This window comes from Phyllopteryx taeniolatus, chromosome 11, assembly GCF_024500385.1.
Source record: "Phyllopteryx taeniolatus isolate TA_2022b chromosome 11, UOR_Ptae_1.2, whole genome shotgun sequence".
NCBI classification, from domain to species: Eukaryota; Metazoa; Chordata; class Actinopteri; order Syngnathiformes; family Syngnathidae; genus Phyllopteryx; species Phyllopteryx taeniolatus.
The window spans coordinates 21,814,595-21,840,605 of NC_084512.1; the positions used below are offsets into that span (position 1 = coordinate 21,814,595).

Here is a 26,011-nt window from a genome sequence, read left to right on the forward strand (position 1 = left end):
CTAATTGTATTTCAAATCCTTGGTTTGTTTCTATAAATGTTTTAATTACTAAAAAAATTCAATTAAGAATTGTATGATTCTAAAACGTTTATGTGATTATGTATGGGTTCACCATTAAAATTGTGACTAATTAATTACAATTTATCCTAATTATAAAATTTTGTTCGAAATAACTCAGCCATAAATCAACTTAATGGGGAAAGAGTTTAATGAAAATATATTTTTAAAATATTCTTTACTATTTTGTAAATAAAAATACTATTAGGTACTAATTATGTGATTTAAAATCCTTGTTACACTTCACTTAATTAAAACGTTATTTAAAAGATGCAATTAATAAATACAAATTACATCAGCAAAAGTGTTTTGTTTATATTTTTGTTCCGCATAGCATAGTAGAAGAGCTGTATGAGAAATTCTGTCTTCATAATTGGGATTTCTATAACAATCATAATTATTAAATAATATTTGACATATCCCTCAGTATGATGGGAGCGCAGCTCTGCCCCACAGCAAACTACAACCTAAACAATAAACATTGTTAAAATAATACTCGGGAGATTTTTATCTTTATATGTAATGTGACCGGAAAGCTAATATTTCAATAAATGTTCCACAAAAACACATTCCATCAACTCTTCTCAATCAGAACAGCATGTATTTTTTTTACATTTTTTTTTTTTATTGGTGGTTTCCAGCTGCACTTCATGTAATGTTATACCGTATGTTCACCTTGTACAAGAACAAACACAGTCACGCTAAAAAAAAGAAAAAAAAATAGGAGTGGTCACATGATTTAAGAACATTTAACAACCAAACTGCACATCAACTAAATGAAAAAAAAAGGAAGAAAAGAAACAATGCAGATCGGTGTCTATTCAGATATGACTTGAGAATGGCTTGAATTTAATTGTTGCTTTTGTTTTTATTCCTTTTCTAGTTCATGATGATGCAAATATAATTTACTGAATGGATGATTTGGTCTTAAAAATGTTTTGTTTTTTTTCCCTTAAAGACGACGACTCCGGCTAAAAATCACACGTGGTAACACTTGCAGAAACAGAACAACACTTGCAACACAACATTGAAAGAAGAAGGAACAAATCAAAAACGACACCAGACGCGTTTGCTGCTGGAATGAAGGAAAACCTTGAAGGAGGGCGAGAGGAGGGAGAGGAAAATGGGAATTCCATCCTGCAAGTCCAGGAGGAATGTGACAGTCTCATCTGCGCGTCCTCCGTCGGATCCTCCAGGATAAGTGGGGGCGGGGGCCACACGTTGCCCGGCGGGCATCCGTCCGTGCTTGTGGCACTTGAGCGGGTCGGGGCGGTGGCGCTTGGTCACGGCTCGCTCATGTGCTCTCTGCTGGGGTCGCCGTGTTTGGAGGGCTGGTTGGGGGAGGTGGCCTGGGACGCGTGGGTACCGGGGGGCAGGGTGTGGGCGATGGGCACTCCGCCGGGCAGCAGCCCCTCCAAAGGCCGGGGGATCCCGCCGGGCGCCACGCCCCCCACCACGCCCGGAGGGAACCTGCCGAGACAGAAACCCTCTAAGCACTCGTAGAAAAAGAAGACTTCTTCTCTATGCGTGGCCCTTAGTGTCAAAGTTGAGCATCAGTCACTACAGTGGAAAGCTGCCCAAAAGCGCGCTCTTAAAGTTGTATATCAGTCACTACAGAAAAGAGCTGCACACATGCTGCTTTCTTCTCAATGTACAATTCTTGCTGTTGAAGTTGTGCATCAGTCACTACAGTGCACAGTTGTACAAAAGCTGCCTTTCTTAATATTTAGAAATCAGTCACTACAGTGGACAACGGTTTAAAAGCTGATTTTTTTTCATGTTTAGAAATCAGTCACTGCAGCGGACAGCTGTTCACAAGTGTACGTCTCAATGTCAAAGATGACAGTGGACGGCTATTCAAAACTTCTATACGCACAATTCTTGTTATGAAAGTTGTGCGGCAATTGCAACAGTGGTGAGCCATTCAAAAGCAGTTTTCGTCTACATATACATTTGATGTTTGATGTTGAAGCGTCGTCACTTCCTGTAGGTGTAATGGGCATTTGTCGTAATACTTTTGTCCACATAGTTACAAATTTGGGGAAAACCAAAGGTGAATTTAAGGGGAGTCATACAGTGAATAGAGGGTCAGTATGGAAGCTGGGGAGGGACAATACACAGTACGGGTGAATGTAACACACACTAAGGCTTATTGGGAAGTTTGGGATTGTTTTTTTTTCTTTCTCCATCACCATGATTGATTTACCTGCTTTGACAATTAGGAATATAATTTGTCCTGCATTCCCCCCGTTGCTATGGCGTGTACCATGGTTTGGTTCACTCGGCTGTGTGCGAGAGAAGCAGTTCAGTCCTGTTCAAGCCATACGTTACGTTAGTCACGCTGGAACCTCCAAAGTCTTCTCATTTCAAAGCACATTTTTGGTCATCATGTCAAGTCTAATTTCTCGAAATGATGAAGTAAAGATGAATTTGTTTCAGGGTCAAAGTGTTGCTATACTAAAGTCACACTATTCACCCTGTAAAGACGCCTAAAAAAACACTGTTGTGTAATCATTTCATTTGCATTGATTAAAAAAATGTTAATAAATGTATTTTTTTTAATTTGTTCATTTACTGTCATGGTCTGTGTTTGGGTTTGGGTTGTGTTTAGTTTTGTTCCATGTTTGTTGTGTGCTCATTTGGTTGTTTGGTGTCCACCTGCTCTCGTCAACCAATCAGCTCTCTCCAGCCGCTCGTGTCTTGTCCAGGTGTTCAAATCTGTTTGGATTTAGTTCCCTGGTTTCTTTCAGTTCTTGTCGGTTCATTGCCGTTGTCTGGTGTCTGTGTCACGTCATAGTTGCCAGTCGTGTCGTTCAGTTATTTGTTTCTTGTTTTGGGTTTACTCAAGTGTTTCTTTGTTACTTTGTGTTTAGATTTTGGACTTTGTTAATTCAGCATTTACACTTTTCCATGATCCTTGTTTTCTGTATTAAATATTTGGTTTTTTTTATATACTCCTGCATTATTGCGTTGCCTCCCTGCACTTGGGTCCTCCACGTTTTGGCCTTCCTCGCCTTCGACCAAACCCCAAATGTGACATTTACATGAAATTACAAAATGTATGTACTTATTTATTTAGTTCATCTGGATGGATAAATTAAATTGTACAATTACATTAAATAATGTATCATTTTGTCAATTCATTTTAATCAAATTACACAAATAAATTATTTTTTTTATTCAGTTCATTTAAAATCAATTACTCAATTAAATTAATTCATTGATTTACATAATTTAAATATAGTTATTCAATTACATGAAATTATGTATTTAATTTGTTTAATTCATTTTGTTGTTGATTAAATTTAATTAACTTAATATTTAGTTGAAGTTAATTGCCAACTTAAATTAAAAAAAACATTTAATATTTAGTTCATTTAAATTAAATCAATTTAAGAATAATCAATTATTTTGTTCATTTACACTAAATGATGTAAAATATTGTTATATTTGAATTAAACTACACATGCTGGCGTAGAATTTTTAAAAATTATTTACGATGAATAATGAAATAAATAGCAAATAGATACATTTTAACTAACCCATTATAGGAGGGAAAATGGCAAAATTAAAGCAAGAAATATTGCGGTGAGCAAAAGTCTCGCGGGATTTGCTGAGATCTCGCGCGATGGTGGTTTGAAGTCCAGATTTTTGTTTGTACTTCTTGGGGTGGTCCACTTTGGAGGTTCCAGTGTGTTTGGCCCTCGGTTGTAAAACGTGGCCCCTTCCCGCCAACGCGCACTTTGTCGCGCCAACGCGCGCTCTCGTCTTCCCACCTGTAGGCGGCGCCGTTGATCTCCGGGTGAGGTTGCGGCTGCTCCATCACTCCCCAGGGCGCCGAGGTGATGAAGAACTCTTTGTTGACGCAGTTTCGCAGGCTGTCGGGGATTCGGCCTGAATACACGTGACAATGAGCACTATGCAAATTCATAAAAAGAGGGAAAATATTTTGTGTTTTTTTTTTTTCTTTTTTTAAAAAGGTATTGTACCGTGTATAAATTGATGGTAAAAATTCTATTACTTTTTACTTTTGTTCTTAAGTACTAGTATTGTCACAACGCCAAAATTCTGACTTCACTACTACATGTACAGTCCCTTGGTATAGACTTGAAACGATACCAAGGCAAAAACCCGAAACATCGGAAAAAGCTATTTTCCGTGTCAATTTTCCAGTAAACGGCTTGAAGCGTGCACGTTTTCAATCTTATTTGGAAAATTGTTGTATTATATCTGTCGAACTGCACACATCACCTTCAGGGAGTCACTCTTAAAAGTACCGGAACCGAAAAGATGTGGTATCGTATCGTTTTTGGCAGTGAGGTATCGCCATACTTTTTTTTTTTTTTTTTTTTTAGTAACGGTACACCACGCAACCCTACTAAGTCCATTTCAGACGTTGTACTTTAAAATCAGTTATCTCTTATAAATCAGTATTTCTACTTTTACCTGGGTATATTTCTACACAAATATCTGTACTTTAACTTACATACAGTGTGCAAGTACTTTTGCCACCCGCGTACGTGTGTTTGCGCGCGCTCGGTTGAGTCCGCTGTACCCGTGATGGCTCGGCGGATTTCCGTGGCGGCGGCCTCGCGCATCTCCAGCGACGCCTGCTCGCTGTACCAGGCGGTGTGCGGCGTGCAGATCAAGTTGGGGGCGTCCTTCAGGGGACCTTGAGCAAAGCTAAAAAGAGCAAAATTGGACACGTCAGAAAAAAATTAATAAGTAAACTAAAGCCTTTCAAACTACAAATGTGTAGGAAATGGTAAAAATGTGACTGATTGTGTCGTGACGCTGTGGGAATTTATCCTATTTTACTTTCACTACAAATAATGTTTATCTATGCCAGAGACGTGGAGTGACAGGAAATGAATGCTTTTCCACAATATAATTCAAATAATGTTAATCTATCTATGCCAGTGACGTATAGTGACAAGCAATAAATGATTTTCCACAATATAATTCACCTGTGTATTAACTTTTATTCGGTGGTGTGCCGCGAGATTTAGATTTCAAATATGTGCGTTGGGAAACACGGACCTAAATGGTTCCGACTCGTGGACGTCCAAGGCGGCGCCACGTATCCTGCCTTCTTTGAGGGCCTGCGCCAAGGCCTTCTCGTCCACCAGGCCCCCCCGCGCCGCGTTCACCAGGAACGCACCTTGACGCATCTGCAACAAAAACATTTGATTTGATTTTAACGTTAACATTTTGTGATGGAAAGGCATAACTAGCCCAAAAAGCGTTCAACAAACTTCATATTTACATGTACAGAGATGTCAGTAAAAAGCATTTGGACAAGTATCTCCAAATACTATGACGTTTTTTTGCATGCATCTCCAATTTGATTTCATTTTTTTTTTAATGCTGTGCGACAATAGAACACAGCATGTGTATATATATATAAAATCCTCCTAAGGAAGTGTGTTGTGTGTGCTTGTGTTTTGCGCGCGTCGTGCCTGCTTGATGGTGAAGTCGTTGATGAGGTGGTGGTTGTGCTCGTTCAGGTTGCAGTGCAGAGAGACGCAGTCGCTCTGGTAGAGGAGGTCCTGCAGCGTGTAGACGCGCTGCACGCCCAGCGAGCGCTCCAAGCCGTCCTGCAGGTACGGGTCGTAGAAGATCACGTTGAAGCCGAACGCCTTGGCCCGCATCGACACCGCCTGACCCGCGCGACCTGAAGGGAGCGCAGCGGAAGCTGTCACAAGTCTGACAGTTAAAGCTTTCCCACGCATGCGGTGGATGTCGCCACCTTCTGGCAATGTGCTGCCACCCGATTGGCTTGGAGTCTTTTTAGACCTCTGACATGGTTTGTACACTTACGTAATATCTTTTCAATATTTATTTCGAAAATATTAATTCATATTTTTTTTACTGATTTATTTATTGATTTTTAAAAGACACACACAATCCTTAAAGTTTGTGAACTTATTCATTTCATATAGCTCCCGAAAACATGTTTGAACAGTTCCAGAAAGCAAGGAGGGGGAAAAAAAAAAAAAAAGTTTAGCAAGCACATTAGTACTTTTTATTGATATTGTAAAATGATTTGAAAAATTACGCTACGAGGCTAATGATTTGTCATCAGTTCCATGAAAAGGACATAGCTCCACATTTTTCCCTTTTATTGAAAACGAAGAAAATGTGTTTTTGAAAAACATTTTAAGAAAAAAAAAAAAGGAAAATGATTGAAATACTATTCCATCAGATAGCCATTTGTGGTAAAAACAAATCAATAATGAATGCAAAATTGAAGCGCTTTTTCAAACATTAAAACTGCTCTCGTATTGCGTCTTATTTTAGATTATGCAGGTGTACCTAATGAACTGACCAGGGAGCGTACAGGCGGGGCCGGGATTTGAACCCCAGTCCCCAGAACAGTGAGGCAGATGTGCTAACCAGTCTCCCACCATGCCGGCAAGTAGTAGTAGTCGTAGAAAAATGATCCTCCACGAAAATCCTCCAGCAATTTGCCCCCCCAAAATGTTCAGAATCAAATATAGATGCCGCAAGTGGGGTAGGAAAGCACTCCTTGAGTCTATATTAAGCACCTCAACTCACTTCAACATAGTTCCTTGACACCGAGAGGCCACAAGATGGTGCCAAATTATTACTTGTATTGCTTTGGCGTGAGCACGAAAACAGCCAAGTTAAGTTTTATGCAAAGGATAAGTTGTTTGCCCAAACATTTCAAAGAAGCGCGAAGTAGTTAAGCTCACCGAATCCGATCAGGCCGAGCGTCTCTCCTCGGATCCTGGCCGCCCCCGACGCCACCTCTCGGATCTGCTCCACGCTCTGGACCCGCGTGCCCTCCCGGAGAGCCTGGTAGAGCCAGGTGTTCCTCCTGTACAGGTTGAGAATGTGACAGAGTGTCGAGTCCGCCGTCTCCTCCACGGCCGCCGAGGGAATGTTGCACACGGCGATACCTGCAGAAGGAATGATGAATTTCTTTTATAGCAACTCGCAAAAAGTGTAAGATGAATTTTGCGACCACTGAGACCGCCACTCACACAGTCATAGAAACCATAAATACTACAACAAAAACGCAACTGTGCCACGTACATCATCTGGAGAAGTTCAGAATCACACTGTATTTGATAACATGGCAAACGCATACAAAAAAAATTAATAAAATTAAATACATTGTAGTCACCAGATATGCTGACGATTAAATGTACGAATGTCCGCAGATTGCTACAGACGCGCTGCTAGTCAAAATAGGCAATAGCAAATATTGCTCAAACCAACCAATTAGAGGAGTGGGAAAATGCTGACATCATCGAGGGCCAGCGATCTGGCCCAGTGAGGGAGAATGTGAAATCTGATTGGTTAAAGACACAATCCCGTTGCAAAAATGGTTTAAGGTACATCGGTCAGCAACTCCGATTCTGAAGGCACCTGGGCAGATTACATTGGCATGGCAACACAGAGAGGCTGAAATCCGATTGGACAAAACCCAAAGTCCGCGTCTCACCGAGCTCTCCGGCCGCCTTGATGTCGATGTTGTCGTAGCCGCTGCCGATGCGGATGATGATGCGTAGCGCCTTGAACTTCTCCAGGTCCTCTCGGGTCAGCGTGATGGTGTGATACATCATGGCTCCCACCGCCTCGCTCAGCACCTGGGTATCATGCATTTTATATTTAATACAGAACGCCGCCTTGTTTCGTAATTCTCATTCAGTGTTTGTAGTTTATCTCTCTCGCCGCCGCTGTCACCCTTTTTTAAGCAATCGTTTTTGTATGGATTTTTACAGTCTTCCCTCGCATTTGGGAAAGGAGAGCCACGGTCGCCTTTTCAGCCATTTATTAAATGCCGGGACAACAGCTAACCTCGGGAACGCTCACGCAGGAGCTGATGTCAGCCACAGCTCACGCCCAGTCACTCCCACGCAAAGTTGAGCATCAGTCACGTCAGTGGAAATGTGAGGTGACCACACAAAAAAAAAAACAACAGCATTATTCTTAAGGTGTTCTCTAGGCTGGAAGTAAATTTCGGCTTGCCGTCATCTAAATGCAAATATCTCGTTGCATTTGTTGCATTTAAATAAAGACAAGCTGCCAAATCGGCTGTTTTTGTCGCATTCAAGTCGAGGTGGCGTCGCGAACGCTTCTGAAAATAACAGGCTTAAATTCACAAAACTAACCGCAAATGGAATTAACTTCACCGCAGAGGATTAGCATCGCACTAGGAATTTCCATATAAAACTTCTTTTTTGGTGTAATTTATTGGTTGCCGGAGGGGAGACGGACGCTTAAGCTAAGGTTAATAAAGCTCATCTTGTGCTTTTAATTCTGTTCCGGAGTCGAACGGTTGTTGTCATAAAACCTTTAGGCAATGTTTTAAGTAAGATGCTTAAATGTCATACAAGTGTTCAAGAAGTTAACCACTGTTTAGCAGAAGGCCAGTACAACACAGTCTTAACTGTGTCTTATGTACTAAAGTGAACCCATTTATTGCTGTGGACACATTCCAGACCCAACCGCAACAGGTGATAATCCGCAATCTATTTTTTTTTGTTATACGGCGTGGCGTGTGATGTTGGCGAGTCTGCGTGTGAGCGTCTGGCTGTGAGCCGTGGCTGACAGCCGATCTCGGGCGAACGTGCGCCTCCTCTCCTGCCAATTCAATGAACGGCTGAAAGGTGCATCGGCGACTGTGGCTCTCCTTTCCCCGCATGCGAGGGCATAACAGTAAGTCAGTATCCTGTAAAATAAAAACAGCGGTGTGAATTAAAAAAGCGCTATAGCAGGGGAACACTCTGTAAGCATTGGGAGACCGTATGATTCTTACTAGCGCCCTTTATACTGCCTGCACTTCCTTTTTCCAGGTCCGGCACAGAGTGGCCGTTCAGAGTTGCCCCGCCAATATGTCGCCTTCCGAAGTAGGATCAGCGGTGTAACAAACGCGGGATAGCGCTTGTGTGTAAGGGTATGCTGTAATATCGGGACAGAGGTGTGAAATTTAAAGGCCCGCCGGGACGGCAGCGCCCTGCTGCAAGCATGCCCATATTTGCAAGTGTGGTTCTCCTTGCCCACATGCGAGCTTAATTGCTCCATTTTGTTTTCCACTTAACACAACATGAGGCAACATCCTACTTTGCTCTAAGTGTAATTGTACCTTTTCGTGTATTTCCTGTGTGGACTGCGCGTCGCAGAAGGCCACGGTGGCCAGGTCCTTGAGGATGGGCATCTCCACCGTGCAGTCGCGCCCATCCAGCAGCGCCACCAGGGGACGCGGGTGCATGGGGCCGTTCATGATCTGCGGCCGGATACCTGCCGAGACATACCGGTTCAATTATTCATATGAGGCGCTCGTACGCTGAGGAGGAAGAGGAGGAGGGGAAATGAAAACAGGAAGTGTTCCCGTGCTTGGACTTGTATGACACACACACTAAAAAAACCGTTTCTCTAGCTGCTCTGTTACCCAGCAACAGGTCCTTTCATCCTATGAGGCCACCACCTCAATCATCCAATCAGGTCAGCTCATGTTTATAACCCAAAATAAAATCAAATGAAAATGAAAAAAAAATATCGAGGAAAGCTGTTGGGTGTCCACACATTATTCCCTGGTTGCCGCTGCCTGTTGTCATGGTGATTGGAACATTTGGGCAGGATAACGACATGAATTTTATTCAGTGGCTTCCTCGCCGATGGAGGGAATCTTCTTCACCATACATTGGCCAATTTGTTGGCGTGTGAGCATGTGAGCGCGTGTGTGCGTGAGAGAGAGTGCGAGAGCGCTTGATCATGTGACCTATATATTTTTTATATATATATATATATATGCAGCTTTAATGACTCTATAACAGTCATACGCAACCAGTGTGTCGTTACAGATCATTAGCTGTACAACAGGAAATTGTCCAATTTCACTAACTTGGTCCAAAAATCATTTATTTATTACTACTAATCTCTTTTTCTTCTCCTCTCCATGCCAGCTACGTATAATGACGAATGAATGAAAAAACCTCAAACGATATAATATGTTTTGTTGTAGTTATTCCAGGTTTACACTGTTCTAGACATTGAATGTTCCAGATTCAATTGCACTGGAAAAATATTGTTATGGATAGCCACAGTTCTTCCCACCAAGTGTAATTCACTACTATAGTATGTAAACCATGAGTTATACAACAAAGCAATCAGCTTATGCAGTGAATATGAAAAAGTCTACACACCCCTGTCCAAATGCCAAGCTTCTGTGAAAGTGCCTCTGATTGAAATTTTTGCTTTTCTTCTAGCATAAGCCTGAAGATTTTGTCCTGGCATTTGAGCAGCGGTGTGTAAACATTTTAGATCCGCTGTATTAAATTATAGTTGGAACGGCATTGAAATTATGAGGAAAGAAAATGGCATAGGATCATCAAAACTGAAGAAAGCGGTACAAACGTACAATTTAGGTCCAAGTCGACATCTAATAAAGCACTGCTACAAACACAGAAACAGATCCAATAATGTTCACAGATTCACATCCAAAAGCCCTCAATAGTTTACACTACGACTGAAAACTTTTTTTTTTTTTTTAAATTATGTTCTTCATCCTCGCTTCCCTTCCCGTTTTGCTTCATATCGATGCTTTGCTGTCATCACTCTCCCGGTCTCCTGCGCCGAACGATGTTTTTACGGCAGCCTTGTGACTCACTTTACAACTCCGCGGATAAAGAGATGATTTTCTTTTCTTTTTAACGACGCGTTTTTACATCACAGACCGTTAACAACATGACTGCGTGGCACTTCTAATAAAAGCGCTACTTCATCGAAGTGCCTGAGCGGGATATCATGATGACAAGTACTGTACGTACAACGAAAAAAAAAAAGATCATAAAAGGAATAATGAGTGACAAACGACCTTGAGACGTGGCTCTGTTTGCATTATTATTCACTAGAGCTACCACACACACACACACATAATACATGCGCGCACACATGCAGTTGTGCTGTGAGTATGCTAAAAAACCTTTAGGAACTAACTGTTGATTATTGGTGACTGAAAGCTTATCTCCAGCACATTAAGGCGGACCGTGCCGCCGCGGTAAACGCACGATGAAATCTGGAGATAATTAACCCCTTGACGGCGCTGTTAGTGCGCGTCTTAATAGCTTGGATATCAAAATAATCCGGGTAAGGAGCAAACTACAACCAATTAAGAGAATTGCATGCATCAACAACTTTGGAATGCGCGAAGCTCTTCGTGGGAAATGTTGGCAAAACATGAGTGAAAAATAGAAAGCGCAGTGAAAGACAAGAAGGTTAACTGCAAAACATTCCGTGGGAATACTAGACAGGCGTACCTTATGGCGGTAAAGTAATGGAAATCACCCCAAAAAAACCCAGTGGGAACATTCCACTAATAAATAGACAACCATATTCCCCTCAAATAGTTGCAGGGAGAGTTCCAGGCATATATGAGAAGGTGTTTACTAGAGACAAAGCCTTTATTTGTGTTTTGATATTTTTATTATTTTCCCCCCGAAGGTAAAATAAATAAATAAATAAATATTTGATAATATGCTGTACTTGTGAGCAGGTAGAGGTTTGAACGACTTCCGATTTTCTGTAGTCGACGCTAAAGTGATGACAGTGGAGTCGCCTATAGGTCATCGATGGCATTCATTTATATATTTTCAGTTGTCAACTCGCCGCATTTCAGATTAGCGTACATTTTCTTATATTTCATAGGATTGCATAGTTTGCAAGTAACTGTGCTACCAATCTGATTTTCGGTCAAATATTTCAGCAAGCTTGGGGGCAACGCTGCTAGTTTGCTGCTCGAACCCGCCACCTGATGATTTCAGCGAGGCGTCCACGTTGTTCGTGCCAAAGCACGCGATCGCAATAACCGTCACTGCAAAGCGGTACAGTCGACGTGGTGACTCGTCGGGTTCAGGGGACAGCAACGTGAGTGTGTTATAAGAGAAACAACGCCACTTCGACACAAAGCTGCAACAAAGTTAAAAGGTTTCAAAAGGTTTTAAGGAACGAACAAAATATGTTTACATTTTCCATTGGTCGCCGCAATAAACAAGATGATGAGAGGAAAAGAACAATGCGGGCTTTTGGCCAGGCAGAACTTGAAAAGTTTTACATCTGTTATGCAATGGGAGATTGTTTCTACTCAGAAGATTATGGGTAACTTTAAAAGCACCGCAAATATATATAGTGTAAGAGCAAATGGCAATGTCGAGGCAATCATTACATTTTTGGAGCCCTCCTATGATGACTCTTGCCGATGCCAACTGTTCAAACGACGCTTAGCATAAAAGCAACGGTCGTCTCGATTCACACGATGACACTTTGTCGGTTTATTAAATCCATATCTGCCCCACCCTAGGAACAAACCACAAACCCAGATGGCGAGAAAAACGAAACCAGAGCCCAAACTCTCCACTCCAAATCAGACACACTGTGAAAAAGTCTCGTCTCGCTTTTAAGTAAACATTTGCAAGCACATGTAACAACGTGACTGAAGATGGTTTACATTGCACGGCGGCATATTTAAGGCTGGTAATCTTTTGGATGGAATTACAAAGCGCTTGTGCCAAACCCCCATTAATGTACTAAAAGTGTTTTATCATTTCCCAACAGCCAGCCAGCGTTGTCTACAAGTGAGGCGCAAAAGCCCTCAGTTTAAACTGGCTTGAATGTAAATAACGCTTTATCTGACAGCAGGTCGGCCTCTTCACTGGAGGTCTGCGGGGATTTAATGTGCCGCTGCAAGCTCGAAGGCTTGATAGCGTCCTCCGGCCAACACTAATCGCAAACTCAATGATTCTCCAGGAGCTATGAAAACTATTTGCCAGCGCTGGCAAGCGAGATCTCCAGACCACAAATGGATTGCAGATGTTCCAATCTCAAAAGAAAAGAAAAAACACTTTTTGGGATTCTAATAAGAGACAAGGACAGGGGTGGGGGTTGGAAAAAGAGAAGAATAAGATATATCTGTCCTCAGTGTACCACCAAGCACAGTTGTTGATTTGGTGCTTTTCTTTCGCATTTCTATTGCCACGCCCTCCAACATTTTGGCCCTGTACCATTGGAGTCACAAATGGATACAATATACACGAATGTACTTCAATTAGGAATGCAACGATTCTACTTTGTCAGACTGAAGTACTTACATTTGCGTACCGCTATTTGATAATGCCAAGTTGTGGGATGAAAATGTGTTTTGTTTGAGTTAAATATTGTTCACACACGCAACCCTTTCTTGAAAATGGCATGAGTTTGAGTCAAAGAGAACCCTTTTTAAAGTAAAAGCCTGTCATTATTGACAGGAAATGGTCACATTCTTGGAGGAATGGCAATGGGAAGATGGCCAAACATGCCTGAAACAATCATGGAAGGAGCAGACAGGTGCCAAAAAAAAGGAAGAACACCAAAGGCTGGATGCCAATGTTGCCCTTTTATTGTACCTCGGAACATAATCCAAATAAGGGTTTACTGTTGAATTGAGCCGCCTGGTGGAAATGTGGCTTCATTTTCTTGTTTCAAGGGGTTACAATCTCATTTTATTTTCCGGTTTGGAAGAGCACTCCTTAAACAGAGCGTAAAACAGTCAATTTACTATCTGCTCGGGAAGCCCGTGTTCCAATTGGTATTCCTTCAAAAGAGATCTTTCTTCTGTATTTCACACCGGATTAATGGCTGCATTGATCTCCAATGTGAAATCCTAGCTTAGATTTACTGCCACACTTGGGGAGACACCAGAGTCAGGTGAAGTGACCAACATTATACAGAATATACAATGTAATCTTGAATATCTGGTAATGGACCTCCTGGACAGATCACCGACAGACGAGCGACTCACTTTAGGGACTCGTTTATGCCCCGCTGTGGTTTTCTACTCAACGGCGATGTCACTTCCACTGGTCGAGTTTCAAGCGTCCCATTGACGACTGGAGTGGGAAAGGTGCTGAAACGCTCCCCGCTGTAGTCAGCGTGGCGCGGTGCACGCCATGGACGCCCCCGCGCCGGGCCCCTCCATTAGTGGAACAATAAAAGTGCAAAAACAAAAGGAAGTGAGGAAGATTTTCCATGGCGCGATGATGTCAAGGCCACGGCGGCGGTCGTCGGGTTCACAGGAAAACTTTTCCGCGCTTGACCTCGAGCCAAGAGCGGCTCAGTGGGCTCAGGACCAACAGCTGGTTCAGGTTACCTAGCAACTCCCAAGCCGGGGGCCTCAGCGATGGAGAATGAGAGCGTGAGTAGGGCAGGGGGAGCTCGAGGTGGGGCGGAGGGCCTGGAACACAGTTGGGGTTCTTTGTGGCAAGTGCAGTGATATGAAAGTCTTCCCATACAAGGGTTTAGAGGACATGGATTGGTGACCAGAAGGTTTTGAGACCTGCTTTTGCATCTTTGAGCAAGGCACTCAAATTTTGGCTTGTATCATAAAGCATATCAAATAACTGATGTGCCCACCTTGGCCAATTGGGGGCAATATAAGACAGATCCATGAATATCTCAAATCCTCTCTCAGCTCACCAGTATGACACTAACAGTCATTCTTTGCGGAGGATAAAGCGTGTTGCTTAACACACATGCTATTTAGCGTTAGCATCAAGCTAGCTGACTGGAAGGCTAAGGTCTGTGGTTGTTTGAAATACACAAAGTGAATTCTCTTGGTTTTATGTTAAGTTTGACAGTAGACATCAACTGGGAGAAGCGATAAACATCTTAAGCCTCTTTTGAAGAACGAACTCTTCACTAATTGTATTTCTAATTGTGACGTGAGTTGAGTCACTGCCACCATACAGTGCCCGTATCTCAAGTCTGTGCTCGTAAGTCCAGAAGACATTTTCCCCTTTTGTTGTCTTTTTTCGCTCTTTTGAAATTTAAGTCAACTGTTCCATGCCCGCGATCAAAAAGGGTGCGTTCCTGCTGCGTGACATTATCCTCCAAAAAACAGGAACTAGCCTACTAACTGACAAACAAATGGACAACCACAAATAAGTCACTGCAATATATGACGCATGACAGAACCATTCCCCTTGTCCCATAATAAAAAAATGGTACATTCTGGTTATATTACCTCATCCTCCATGAACACGTCACTCAATACATAGAATACATTAAATACATAGAAATACATCACTCTGTAATTTTCGCTCTAGTTTTGCCTGTCTAGGCATGCTAGAACTGTTCCCACTTGGCGCATAATCAAATCAATCAATAATTACGCTATTTTACGTCACCATCCTTGAACCAGGAATTAGCCTGACAACTAATAAACACATAGACAAAAACAAAAAAAAGTCACTCTGCAATTTTTGCGCTACTATTTTTTACTTTTTTCCGTAATTCGCCACAAACCATGACATACTATGCTAACCACCAAACGAATGAACGAACACAAACGCTTTGCAATTATCCTTTTTTGTCATTAGAGTCATGATAAAACAATTTCCCTGTACTATAATAAAAAAGACATTCCCATTGTTTTACGTTGTCCTTCATAAACAAGGAAGTAGCTTGCTAGCTAAAAAGAAAAAAAACAGATAGACAAACAGACACAAATAAGACCCTCCGAGATTTGCCTACATTAGTGTAAGGATTTTTTGTTGCACTTTTATGTACACAGTGCGCGGCATGCATTTGTGACAATTAGTCATGTAAATTTACTACTGGGGATTCTATTACATACAGGGCTTCATAAACACACTCAAACCCATTCACAAACAAATGTTAACCAACGCTGACCAGTCATTTCCACTGGCGACAATACAAAACATTCACTTTTGTGCATACATACAGGCTACAATAGGGGGCCTGTGTTCCTGGCACTGTCTACTTTCTGGAGTGGCTTTTACGATCCCTTGGCATCGGGCGAAAAAAAGAGGAGGAGGAGAGGGGGTGCAATCTTTTTGTTGGCAGACTTGCCTCCTCTGAGGCAGCCCCCACCCCCCACCCAACCTCCCTTTGCCCCAGCTGGACCCTATCAGCGCCCAGTCTACACCAGCAGCCTATCTCATCTTCTACTATGTGGACACACAAAGACCTTGTTTGTCCTCCCGCTGGCCTCCTCCTCCTTCCTCCAAACTTAATACAAGACGCACAGTGGTGGAAAAAAAAAATAAGGGGGGGGGGGGGGGGGGAGGGTGGATATGGAAGGTGATATCAGTAACAAACACAGGAATGGAGTCAAACACTATCACTTGTGAGGCTGCGAGATACAAAACCATCTTTCAGTGCAGATGACACACACACAAACACACACATATAGAGCAGTTGAGTGCAAGTAAGGAACACACACATACTGTACACCTAAATTCTGGTAACAAACCACACACACACACACAAAATTCATCATTTTAAAGCATTTGAGCCTGTCTGACTAGCACTTCAATAAAAAATAAAATAAAACCTTATACACCCTGTAAAAGGAGCCAAAAAGAAACATTTGGTCCACAAATGCTCATAACAAACTTCAAAATATATGCTCATACATTTAGTAGGGCCAAAGGATCCAAGCTAAAATAATCAAACAATACAACAATTAAAAAGAAATAAGCCGTAATTGCTGATGTTTTTGCAAAACCAAACGCGCGCTGGGACGATGTTAAACCCAGTTTTCCGCCAAGATGATGCTTATTAACACACACACACTCACACACACATTTGTCTCTGGCCTGCAGATGATGACACATGACAACCTTTACTAACACCATCACCGTTCCCTCCCACCCTCCCCTTCCTTGTTGCAGCAGTGCAGCGCTCTCAAACACACACACACACACACGACACACACATGACACATTTCATTGCAAATACATTAAGGAGGCTCATTAGACACCACCGCCTCCTGCATTGGATCTACGAGATTTTGTATTTTTATCCACGCATGCACGCGCTTGCACAAAAGAGGCGTGCTTCTTGCCTGGGAAATGCTGTCGCCACATTCTTTCAATCAGGAGCTGCACATGGTCCCAAAAATGTGTTGGTGAGGGTATTAATTATAATAAAAAAAAAAAAAAAAAAAAAAAGAAGTGGACGTTTTAGGGGATTCTTTCACAGTTCACCCTGGGGTGCACTTCTCCTCCTCCTCTTCCTCCTTCCTCTCTCAGGTTCCCACAGCTTGTTTCCAAATGTGTCCTCCTCCTTGGTCACCTCACCCCCTGAAGAGCCATGTCTTTTATTTCCTCGAGGACAGGAAGGGAAGGGATGGAGAACGGATGGCTTAAAAAAAAAAAAAAAAAAAAAAAAAAAAAAAAAAAAAAAAACAGCACTCCTTTTAATCTCCACTGAAAGGGAACCCCCCCCCCCCCAAAAAAAAATGGATTTCTATTTGTCTTGAGCCAGCAGCGGCGAGCACTTCTCTGCCCGCTCCTCTTCTTCCTCTTCCTCGCCTCCTCCAGCTCACTTGCACCTCCCTCTACTCCCCCCACCCACCCACCACCATCTTGGAGGCGGCAGGTTTTTGGTCTTTTCACTCAGACGCCAGGCAGCCTTTTGTTGCCAGCCACAGAGCGAGAGAGAGAGAGAGAGAGATCGAGCAAAAGAGAGAGAGAGCAAGAGAGCGAGAGAAAGGAGTGTGGGGGGAGAGGATGGGATAGAAAAGCCCAAATAAAAGAGAAGGGAGGGAAAAAAAATGCTGGAGGAGGACCAGTCGCAGCGAGTGTCGCCTCTCCTTGTTCCCTTTCCCCCCCATTTTTTAAACTCCCTCCCTCCCATTTTTATTAGTGGTGATGTGGCCTTCAGGGTCCTTTAACAGTGCCAGACCTTTTTGTATACACAATCTCAAGTTGTTCGGCGTGATATCACTCTTTTTTTTTGCCTCTCAATGTTATTCAACAAAAATCCAGAATTAAAGCTACATACAAGGTTAGAATTAAACAAAAAGTGTATATATATATATATATTTATCATCAAATCATTATGTTCCTTCAACACCAACAGCACCTTGAGAAAAACCTCTCATAATCACAGAGTGTCAAGTGCATACCAAAACAACAGGTTGCGCTATAGTCATAACTGAATCATAACGTCATTCTAGCCATAGAAGAAGCCTGAAGAACGTTCCTTCTGGAGAAGGCACACCCACAACAACAATGAATTGAGGAAGAGGGGAATCAAACATGTGGACTGAAAGTCACACTTGGGTGTACAATACAGTGAAACTCCGTTTATCGTGGGGGATACGTTCCAGACTCACCCGTGACTGGTGAAAACCTGCCATTTAGAGACGCCATATGATATAAATACATATTTTTATAGTTTTATCCCTAACACACGCTTGAAATGCATTTGAACAGATTTAAATGTATTAAGACACACCAAAGTATTTCTTAGCCCCTGTGCTCACTCTCTCGCTGTTAAGAAATGGGAGAATATCATAACATCACTTGAAGGAAATGAAACGACTCTTGCTCGCAAATGCCTCCAAATAAGAGGCAAAGCGTGTTTTCTTCAAGCTGTTTGTCACGCCCAATTAAAGTTAAATGTAAAATAAAAGATAATTAAACACTATATATATATATAAACACGAACATTTTTAACCCAACCACATAAAGTTGTCCAATAAAAAGTCCCCTACATTAGTGCTAACATAATGCAAAAGGCCATAAACAGGCTAACAGAAATTAGCATAGATGTTACGGTAGTTAAAAATATAAAATAAAATCTTCAAGCAACTGCTACTTTAAACCAACACAGAGCATCAACACATACAAACAGAGCATACAACAGTATTGCGCCCTGCTGTGAAGGGATGACGACTATTACTAGAGCTCAGTTGGGGACCTTCTCTGCCTCTTCTTCTTGCTCTTATTGACAGTGCATCTCCATACAGCAGAGTTGCCCTGTATGTTGCGACACAACGTGGTACAACACTGACGGCCAACAACTCTAAATTGGCACGTTATACTGTAAAACAATATAAAAAATGATGAACTGCAAAATAGCGGGGTTTCACTGTAAACCAGAAGCAAAGCAAATTAAACCTCATCGTCAGACCTCCACCAAAGCGGGCAAAGCAATTCTGAATTTGCAACTTTATCTTGAGCCGAACCAAATTTTAAGTAAGGCTGACGTACAATTTGGAACCTACCTTGGTTAAGACAGTGTATTACTATTGCATTACTATTTCAAGTAGTTAACGTCTTTAATACGTCCCCCATGGGACGGGCATCTCAACATTTGCATTACGCCTTGTTTTAACGTTTTTAAGTTGTACCATTAACAATGGTAAGGCGTTGTACTTAGAATGCTAAAATGTTACTTGAAAAGGTGTCGCACATGTAATAAAGGTTCCATAATGGCAAACCTAAAACTGCTATCTATTTTCAATGAGTTCTTTATGAGAAAAAGTGTTTTGAAAGCTGGATAAATCAGAGGTGCAGTGTCTTATTTCCTACCACAACTAACAAGACACGTCTGGGCGGGCATAAAGCCAGTCCAGCTCGTCCACACTTGGGATTCGCGGTGACATTCACGGTCACATCAATACTTGTTGTTTGCCAAAAGATGTAGGCAGGAAAACACACGAAAGAGGATACACATTTGCAAACACACACACACACACACACACACACACTTGAGCAAGTAGGATATATGAAGACTAACGCCTTTAAATCCCTTGGATTCAAAGACTTTAGAAATGGGGAATAGTGAGTGACAGATTAACGTGGTTACTACCACTACTACGCTACTGTGATTGACACCTTTAATTGGATTGATCTAATGAAGGTTAATATGTTAGACCTCCAGCTGCACGCCATTCAGTAAATTAACAGGGAATTGAATACAACCCCTGCAGTACAAACTCCAATTCCAATTAAGTTGGAACGTTGTATAAAATACAAATACAATGATTTGCAAATCCCTTTTCAACCTATATTCAACTAAATACATGACAGAGACATGATATTTATTGTTTAAACTGATGTTAGTTTTTTTTGTTGGCAAATATTCGCTAATTTTAAATTTGATGCTTGCAACAAGTTACAAAGAGGCTGGCACATCACCTTTCCTTTTAACAACACTCAATAAGCAATTAGGAAATGAGGTGAGAAATTGTTAAAGCTTTGTAGGACAACTTCGGTTGTTCAACAGTCTGGGGTCTCTGTTGTCATATTTTGGGCTTGATTCACTATTGCATAGGCATTGGTCACTGGTTCCAATTTCATAAAATTGGGTTACGTCGCCACAGTAGGAACGCAGCTCTGTCGTAAACTGATCGCGCCTTTATTAAGATATTAATGCTCACTTATGATTAAAAATTCAGCATTGTAAAATATTAGGAACACCTCTTAGCACGCAAAAAACAAGCACGACAAGTAATGCTTCATACAAGCTGAAAAGGAGAGTCTAAGGTGTTTCATTGTGGATCTTTGGTTACAACATGCAACCAGAGTCCAACGCCGAGCTAGCCTGTAGTTAAGAAAAACAAGACCTCATTCATGACAAGGGAACAGCAGACAGAGAGAAAGGTCAACTGTATAATCCCACCCCAAAAATCCATCATCCCATCTGCCCCCCCCATCGAACGACTAAAGTACAAACACCATTCTGTCCAAGGGGACAAGAAGACGAGAGCAGCGGTGAAAAAAAGAAGGAATGAAAGAGAGATCGCACAGCTGCAAGGGAACGACAGATGTTCAAGTTGGGGGTGGGAGTTAGGAGGGGTCGATGTCAGCACATAAATTCTCATTCTCTTATTCATTACTCGTCTGTGTGACACCATCACTCTAGTTTTTCGTCTGTCAGCCAACTGCACTACTTTGCTGCAGAAAGGATGTGAGAAAGCAAGTTAGCAAGAGTGTGCGTGGATGAATATGCAGTAAATGAGGGACTGTGTTACTTATTGCACCCCTCATGAGTGCCTAAATAGTGAATTATGGACAAATATGCACACATGGAAAGACCCACATCTGCACAGTGAACACCTGTTTACTGTCAAACGTTCCAGAACCACTGCGATAGGTGAAAATTTCTGATACAGAGACCACATAATTTTTTTTAATATAGAGTTTTACCCCTCACACCCCTCTTTAAACACATTTAAACCTATTAGAACACAGTAAGTATTCCTTAGCGCCTGTTTTCACTCTCTTGTCTTCAATAACTGGGAAACGATCGTATTGCTTTGAGGCAACGAAGACCATGCACGCAGTTCTCCAAATAAGAGACAACGTGTGCTTGCTTCAAGCTGTTTATTTGTCACTCCCAGTTAAAGATGACTGTAAAACTGTAAAACAAAAGACAAGGAAACATTTTATATGTAAAAACCAACATTTTTAACCAAACATTATACTAATGAAAGTTGGATAGCTTACTGCTATCATATAATACAAATCGCCATAGACAGGATAACGGATATAAGCTTCAATGTTACGGTAATTATAAACCTAACAACAGATACTTTCAAATGCACCGAGCAGCAACGCATACAAACAGAGCACACAATAACACTCACATGCATATATTTTCTCTGCGCTCTCTTGCCTTGATCAGTACTGCTAAAAGACTATCCGGGAAAACCCTAAAAACGGAGGACACGCTGAAGTGTTCAATTTTGGTGTGCACTTGTCGGTCACAACTCAAATACAGTTACAATGGCGAAGCATTGTTGTATTGTTTGTTTAGCTTTTGTAACACGTCCAGCTACTGCATACTACAGCCCTTTTCAGCCATATTTTTTTTGTTTCCAAATTGGGCAGCACGGTGTCCAAGTGGTTAGCGAGACTGTCTCACAGTCGAGAGGTTCTGCGTTTGAATCTCAGCTCGGGCATTACTGTGTGGCGTTTGCATGTTCTCCCTGTACTTGCGTGGGTTTTCTCCGGGCATTCCGGCTTCCTCCCACATTCCAACGACATGCATGTTGAAGACTCGAAATTGTCCATAGATGTAAGCGTGAGTGTTTGTTTGTGTATACAGTATTTGCCCTGCGACTGACTGGCAACAGATCCAAGGTGTACCCTGCTTCTTTACTAAGCTGGGATGCCTCAAGCTCACCCGTGACCCTAGTGAGGGCAAGCGCTATAGAAAATGGATGGATGGATGTTTCACAATTGTTTACCATTTGTACAAGAAACTTTGCAACACCTTCCAAATTAAAAGCTTTTTTTTTGTTTGTTTGTTTTAATTGCGATTAACATATTTAAGCCACTTATGGGGGGACTGGCCAACTGGCAGTAGCTGAAGTGTATTTTGGGTATTGTATTATTTTCATTAAATGTCCATTTTTGAGTAACAAGAGTTACATTTTACAGAGGAAACATTTGTTTTTAACGTTAATTTGGAGGGCTGGGCGTTTCACACTCTGACAGCTGCCAGTTTGTACTGCAACATTGGTTTGGGCCTAACAAGAGGCAGCCAAAAAGTGGGGCAGTATGGATGAGTTACTGGTTAAACACAAAAACATGTGTACTGAATTGTACTTGGCGAAAATGTGGCTTTATAAAGTCTCTCATGTATGTTAAACCAGCCAATCAATCTGAAGCAGGCCCTTCTCCATTTTGCGGTCTTTTTAGCTTGAGTCGTCCTCATCTTCCAGCAGACAGACAGAGAAAAAAAACCACAGCAATGAATGTAAAGTATCTCGTCGGGTATGACGTTTGTTCGGAGACATATTTCTTTCATTACCCCTTAACCACCACACACTCATAGTGCAATGATTTCATGTTGAACAAAGATGGCCTGGGATCAGTTTCACCAAAAGAAGACAAGCAAGAGTGAGAAGGAGAAGTGGAGCGACGCATGGATGAAATCCTTGCGCACTTCATCCTTTCATTAGGGAAAGAGGAAATGATACTGCCTGATATCAAGGGGAACAGCTGGTGGGGGAGAGGACCTCTGTGCCACTTGCAAACACACGCACACGCAAACATCAGTCGACATGCAGGCTGGAGAGAGCCAAAGGAGAGGAGCCGTAGTTGCTTTCAACGTCTTCAGGTAACGACAGTGGGAAACTTCCACCCCAAAAGTATAGGCGGGATAATTAAAGCATGTTTGTTGTGGCCGGTATTTTAACTAGCAGCTTGCCCCATACGAGGCTGTTGGACAGAAGTTTAATATTACAGCTGTTAAATCATTACTACTATACGTCACACAAGCTCTGGCATGCATCGTCAATATTTTTTCAGTCATGCTTCCAATGGTTTTATGTCCATGTAAACCTTGAGGGTGTCTAAATTGTCAAACTCATTTATGTTGAAAGTTACCAGGTTTTAAACATGCAGTTATACTACTAAACTACAGCAATGTTGTATTGTTCGATGGGCACTTTTGCTCACTTTCAGGCAAATATTTACATTGTGTGAATGGATGGACTGATGTGTCATGTGACAAGCCAACAACGTGGTGCCAAATTATTTCAGTCTGTATGAATTTAACGACGCCATACAGCTGGTTTCTGCCATTTCTCATTTTTAAATGAGACTTATGAGGGCTCTGAAGACTCAAAAAGGTATTATTTTGAAAAAGCACTCCATTGTAAGAGTTGAATTTGTGGAGAAGCTGAGAGTTCTCAGTATGTAATTTCGAATAGTACCGGTATGTCCCACCATCCATTCATTTTCTATACCGCTTATCCACATACCAGTCATGGGTGAGTTGCTGCCCATCCCATCTGCGAGACGTTTTTGAACAGGTCGTCAGCCAATCGCTGGGCACATGACGTCTAACCAAACAAACATTAACACTCAAATTCACACCAAGGGGATAATTCAGATTCTTCAATGAACCCAAGATCATGCTTTTGGAATTTGGGAGGAAAATGGAGTACCTGTAGAAAACCCACACAAGCACAGAGAGAACATGCAGGAGAGAGATACCGCATAAATGTGGTAAGCACTCGTCCACGGTGGTGCCTGACTAAAATACTGTATGAGACACTAAAATTGGATTTACTTATTTAAAGTTAAACATTAGATAAATATCAACAATACATTACATTTAAGGCCTGTATAGCCAGTCTTTAGAAAGAACATTTCATCTCCTCTGTACCGTGATTCAAATTTTGTCTTGGCTACACCGATGGCTGTGAGCTGAAATCATGCAAATGTAATCCAGTGTCGGGGATCCTCTCAGGTCAAACGGAAGTAAATATGTATCGCAGTATGTGTGTGACAAATAGATGTACAACAAACACAATACTAAATGACTGTCAACCCAGATTCAGGCCAAGGTTTGCACAAAATCTAATAAATCTCTCTGCTTGTGTAGCGAGTCCAAGGTTGACTGACAGCTGTCAACGCCTCCTTCCCTCCCCCTGCCTGCAACTGTCAATCATCAGTCAGTAGCAGGACAATATCTGTCCCTGCCCCCCCTTCCCTTTCGTTGCCTAATCCCTCACTCAGCGCAACAACTGCCTGCAGCTTTGACCTGCTCCCCTGGTTAATACATAATCTGCCATCTCCAGAACTAATATTCACCGACCCTTCCCCCCCATCATCACGCTACAGGAAAGCACGGCTAGTGTGTCACGCAGAGCGGGACTGACCTGTGTTGGCATTGGACCGCCGAGCCTGACGGGAACCAGCACACTTCCGAGGGGTGGAAGTAAAGAAGTGGAAAGCCCACTGTATGAAATATGGCCAGCATGCGCGTGTGGGGGATGGGAAGCCAGTGCTGGTTAGTCATATGGAGGCGGGGTCTTGCTCAAGGGTATTCCACACAGCATCAGATAATGAGTGGGTTATTAGAGTTAATGTGGACTGTGTTGTTTTATGTTTTACTATTATAAAGGGTTACTATTAGGGGTTAACTCCCATTCACACTTGGATGACAATAAAGAATTAAAAAAATACTTACCGGTAAAAAAAAACTTAAAACTGCCTATATTAGTAGTTGAAATCAGTGATTCTCAAAGTGTGGTACTCGTACCACGAGGGGTACACGGGCTCCCTCTTGTGGTACGCGAAAGAGCCACGATGCAAGTACAGATCAGTTGCATTTAACTTTTTAGCATTATATTCTAAAGATACATTTTAATTGAATTAGTCAAGTACAGATTGTTTTGTTCTTATGTGTAGGTAGGTAGCTCATAGTGGCTTACAATAATATTAAATATACTGTTTAGGAATAAAATCTCTCTCTCGTTTTTGATGAACACCAAACTTGCCCAACTACACTACTGTATTTTCATGTTAGTCATGATGGTACTTTCAACGGTACTCGGAGAAAAAAAGTTTGAGAACCACCGGTTTAAACCATAAATATAACACAACCGATAATTCCAAAACCCCCGAACATAATTTCAAACTCATTTTTACAAATGACTTGAAGATTATTTAAAAAAAAAAATACATCAGAATTGCACGTGTAGATGCACATATAGCGAAATAGTGAAAACTCTCTGTATCTTCCACTAACAACCCAGATTAAATGTAGCTCCTCCCTAAAATGCAAAATCAACATACTTCCTTGACACGTTTCTATTTAGACAGGGCTTTTATAACCCCCAAAAGGTTTTTCAGCAAATAGCTGGGGATGGGTTCCACAGAAAAATAAAAAACATTAATTTGAATCCAAGAATGGTGAACCCCGAATATAACTGTGGGATAACTGTATTTCTATTTTCATTTCTTATGGGAAAAAAATGTTTGGCCTTAGATGTTCCGCTGTAGGTGTAAAAATGAGAAAATCCTCACAAGACGAAACAAGGATGACTGTGATCCATTAAGTTGTTCTTATATGAATTCAGCAATGCCTTTTGTTTGAAAAAGTCAAATAATGCAATTACCAAACCAGACGCAAATGTTGCCAATGTAGAACTGAACCTCCAAGTCCACTAACACGAAAAAAATGACCAAAACAACAAATATCTTCCACATGCAAACAAGCACTTGTTTGCTGATTATTATGTATGCATGTAAATCTGTGCTAATGACACCAGCATTTCATTGAACGAAGGTCCAGAGTCTCTTAATACCCTCTCTCTCTTACACTTTATAATCACAGAGACAATAAAATCTGCCTCATTAAGAAATCTGTTGCAGTGCCTCAATGTCAACCTCCTGGC

The 26,011-nt window shown here is 41.7% G+C and overlaps 1 protein-coding gene across 6 annotated transcripts in view; it reads right to left on the reverse strand.

The window, feature by feature from the left end:
• Positions 1-638: 638 nt before the first annotated feature.
• LOC133486090 (C-terminal-binding protein 2-like) overlaps positions 639-26,011 on the reverse strand; it is a 49,750-nt gene continuing 24,377 nt past the window's right edge. For 2 of the 6 annotated variants that reach the window (XM_061790735.1, XM_061790733.1), the window contains 9 exons: positions 9,173-9,327; positions 7,529-7,673; positions 6,774-6,980; positions 5,517-5,731; positions 5,098-5,228; positions 4,613-4,740; positions 3,834-3,951; positions 2,264-2,342; positions 1,392-1,527 (listed from right to left, as the gene is read on the reverse strand). In XM_061790735.1, coding sequence (XP_061646719.1) covers positions 2,276-2,342; positions 3,834-3,951; positions 4,613-4,740; positions 5,098-5,228; positions 5,517-5,731; positions 6,774-6,980; positions 7,529-7,673; positions 9,173-9,327 — 1,166 coding nt within the window. In that variant the 3' untranslated portion in view covers positions 1,392-1,527; positions 2,264-2,275. Of the gene's footprint in view, positions 1,528-2,263; positions 2,343-3,833; positions 3,952-4,543; positions 4,741-5,097; positions 5,229-5,516; positions 5,732-6,773; positions 6,981-7,528; positions 7,674-9,172; positions 9,328-26,011 lie in introns of all 6 variants that reach the window. The other 4 variants (XM_061790734.1, XM_061790731.1, XM_061790732.1 and 1 more) reach the window with 3 other exon arrangements.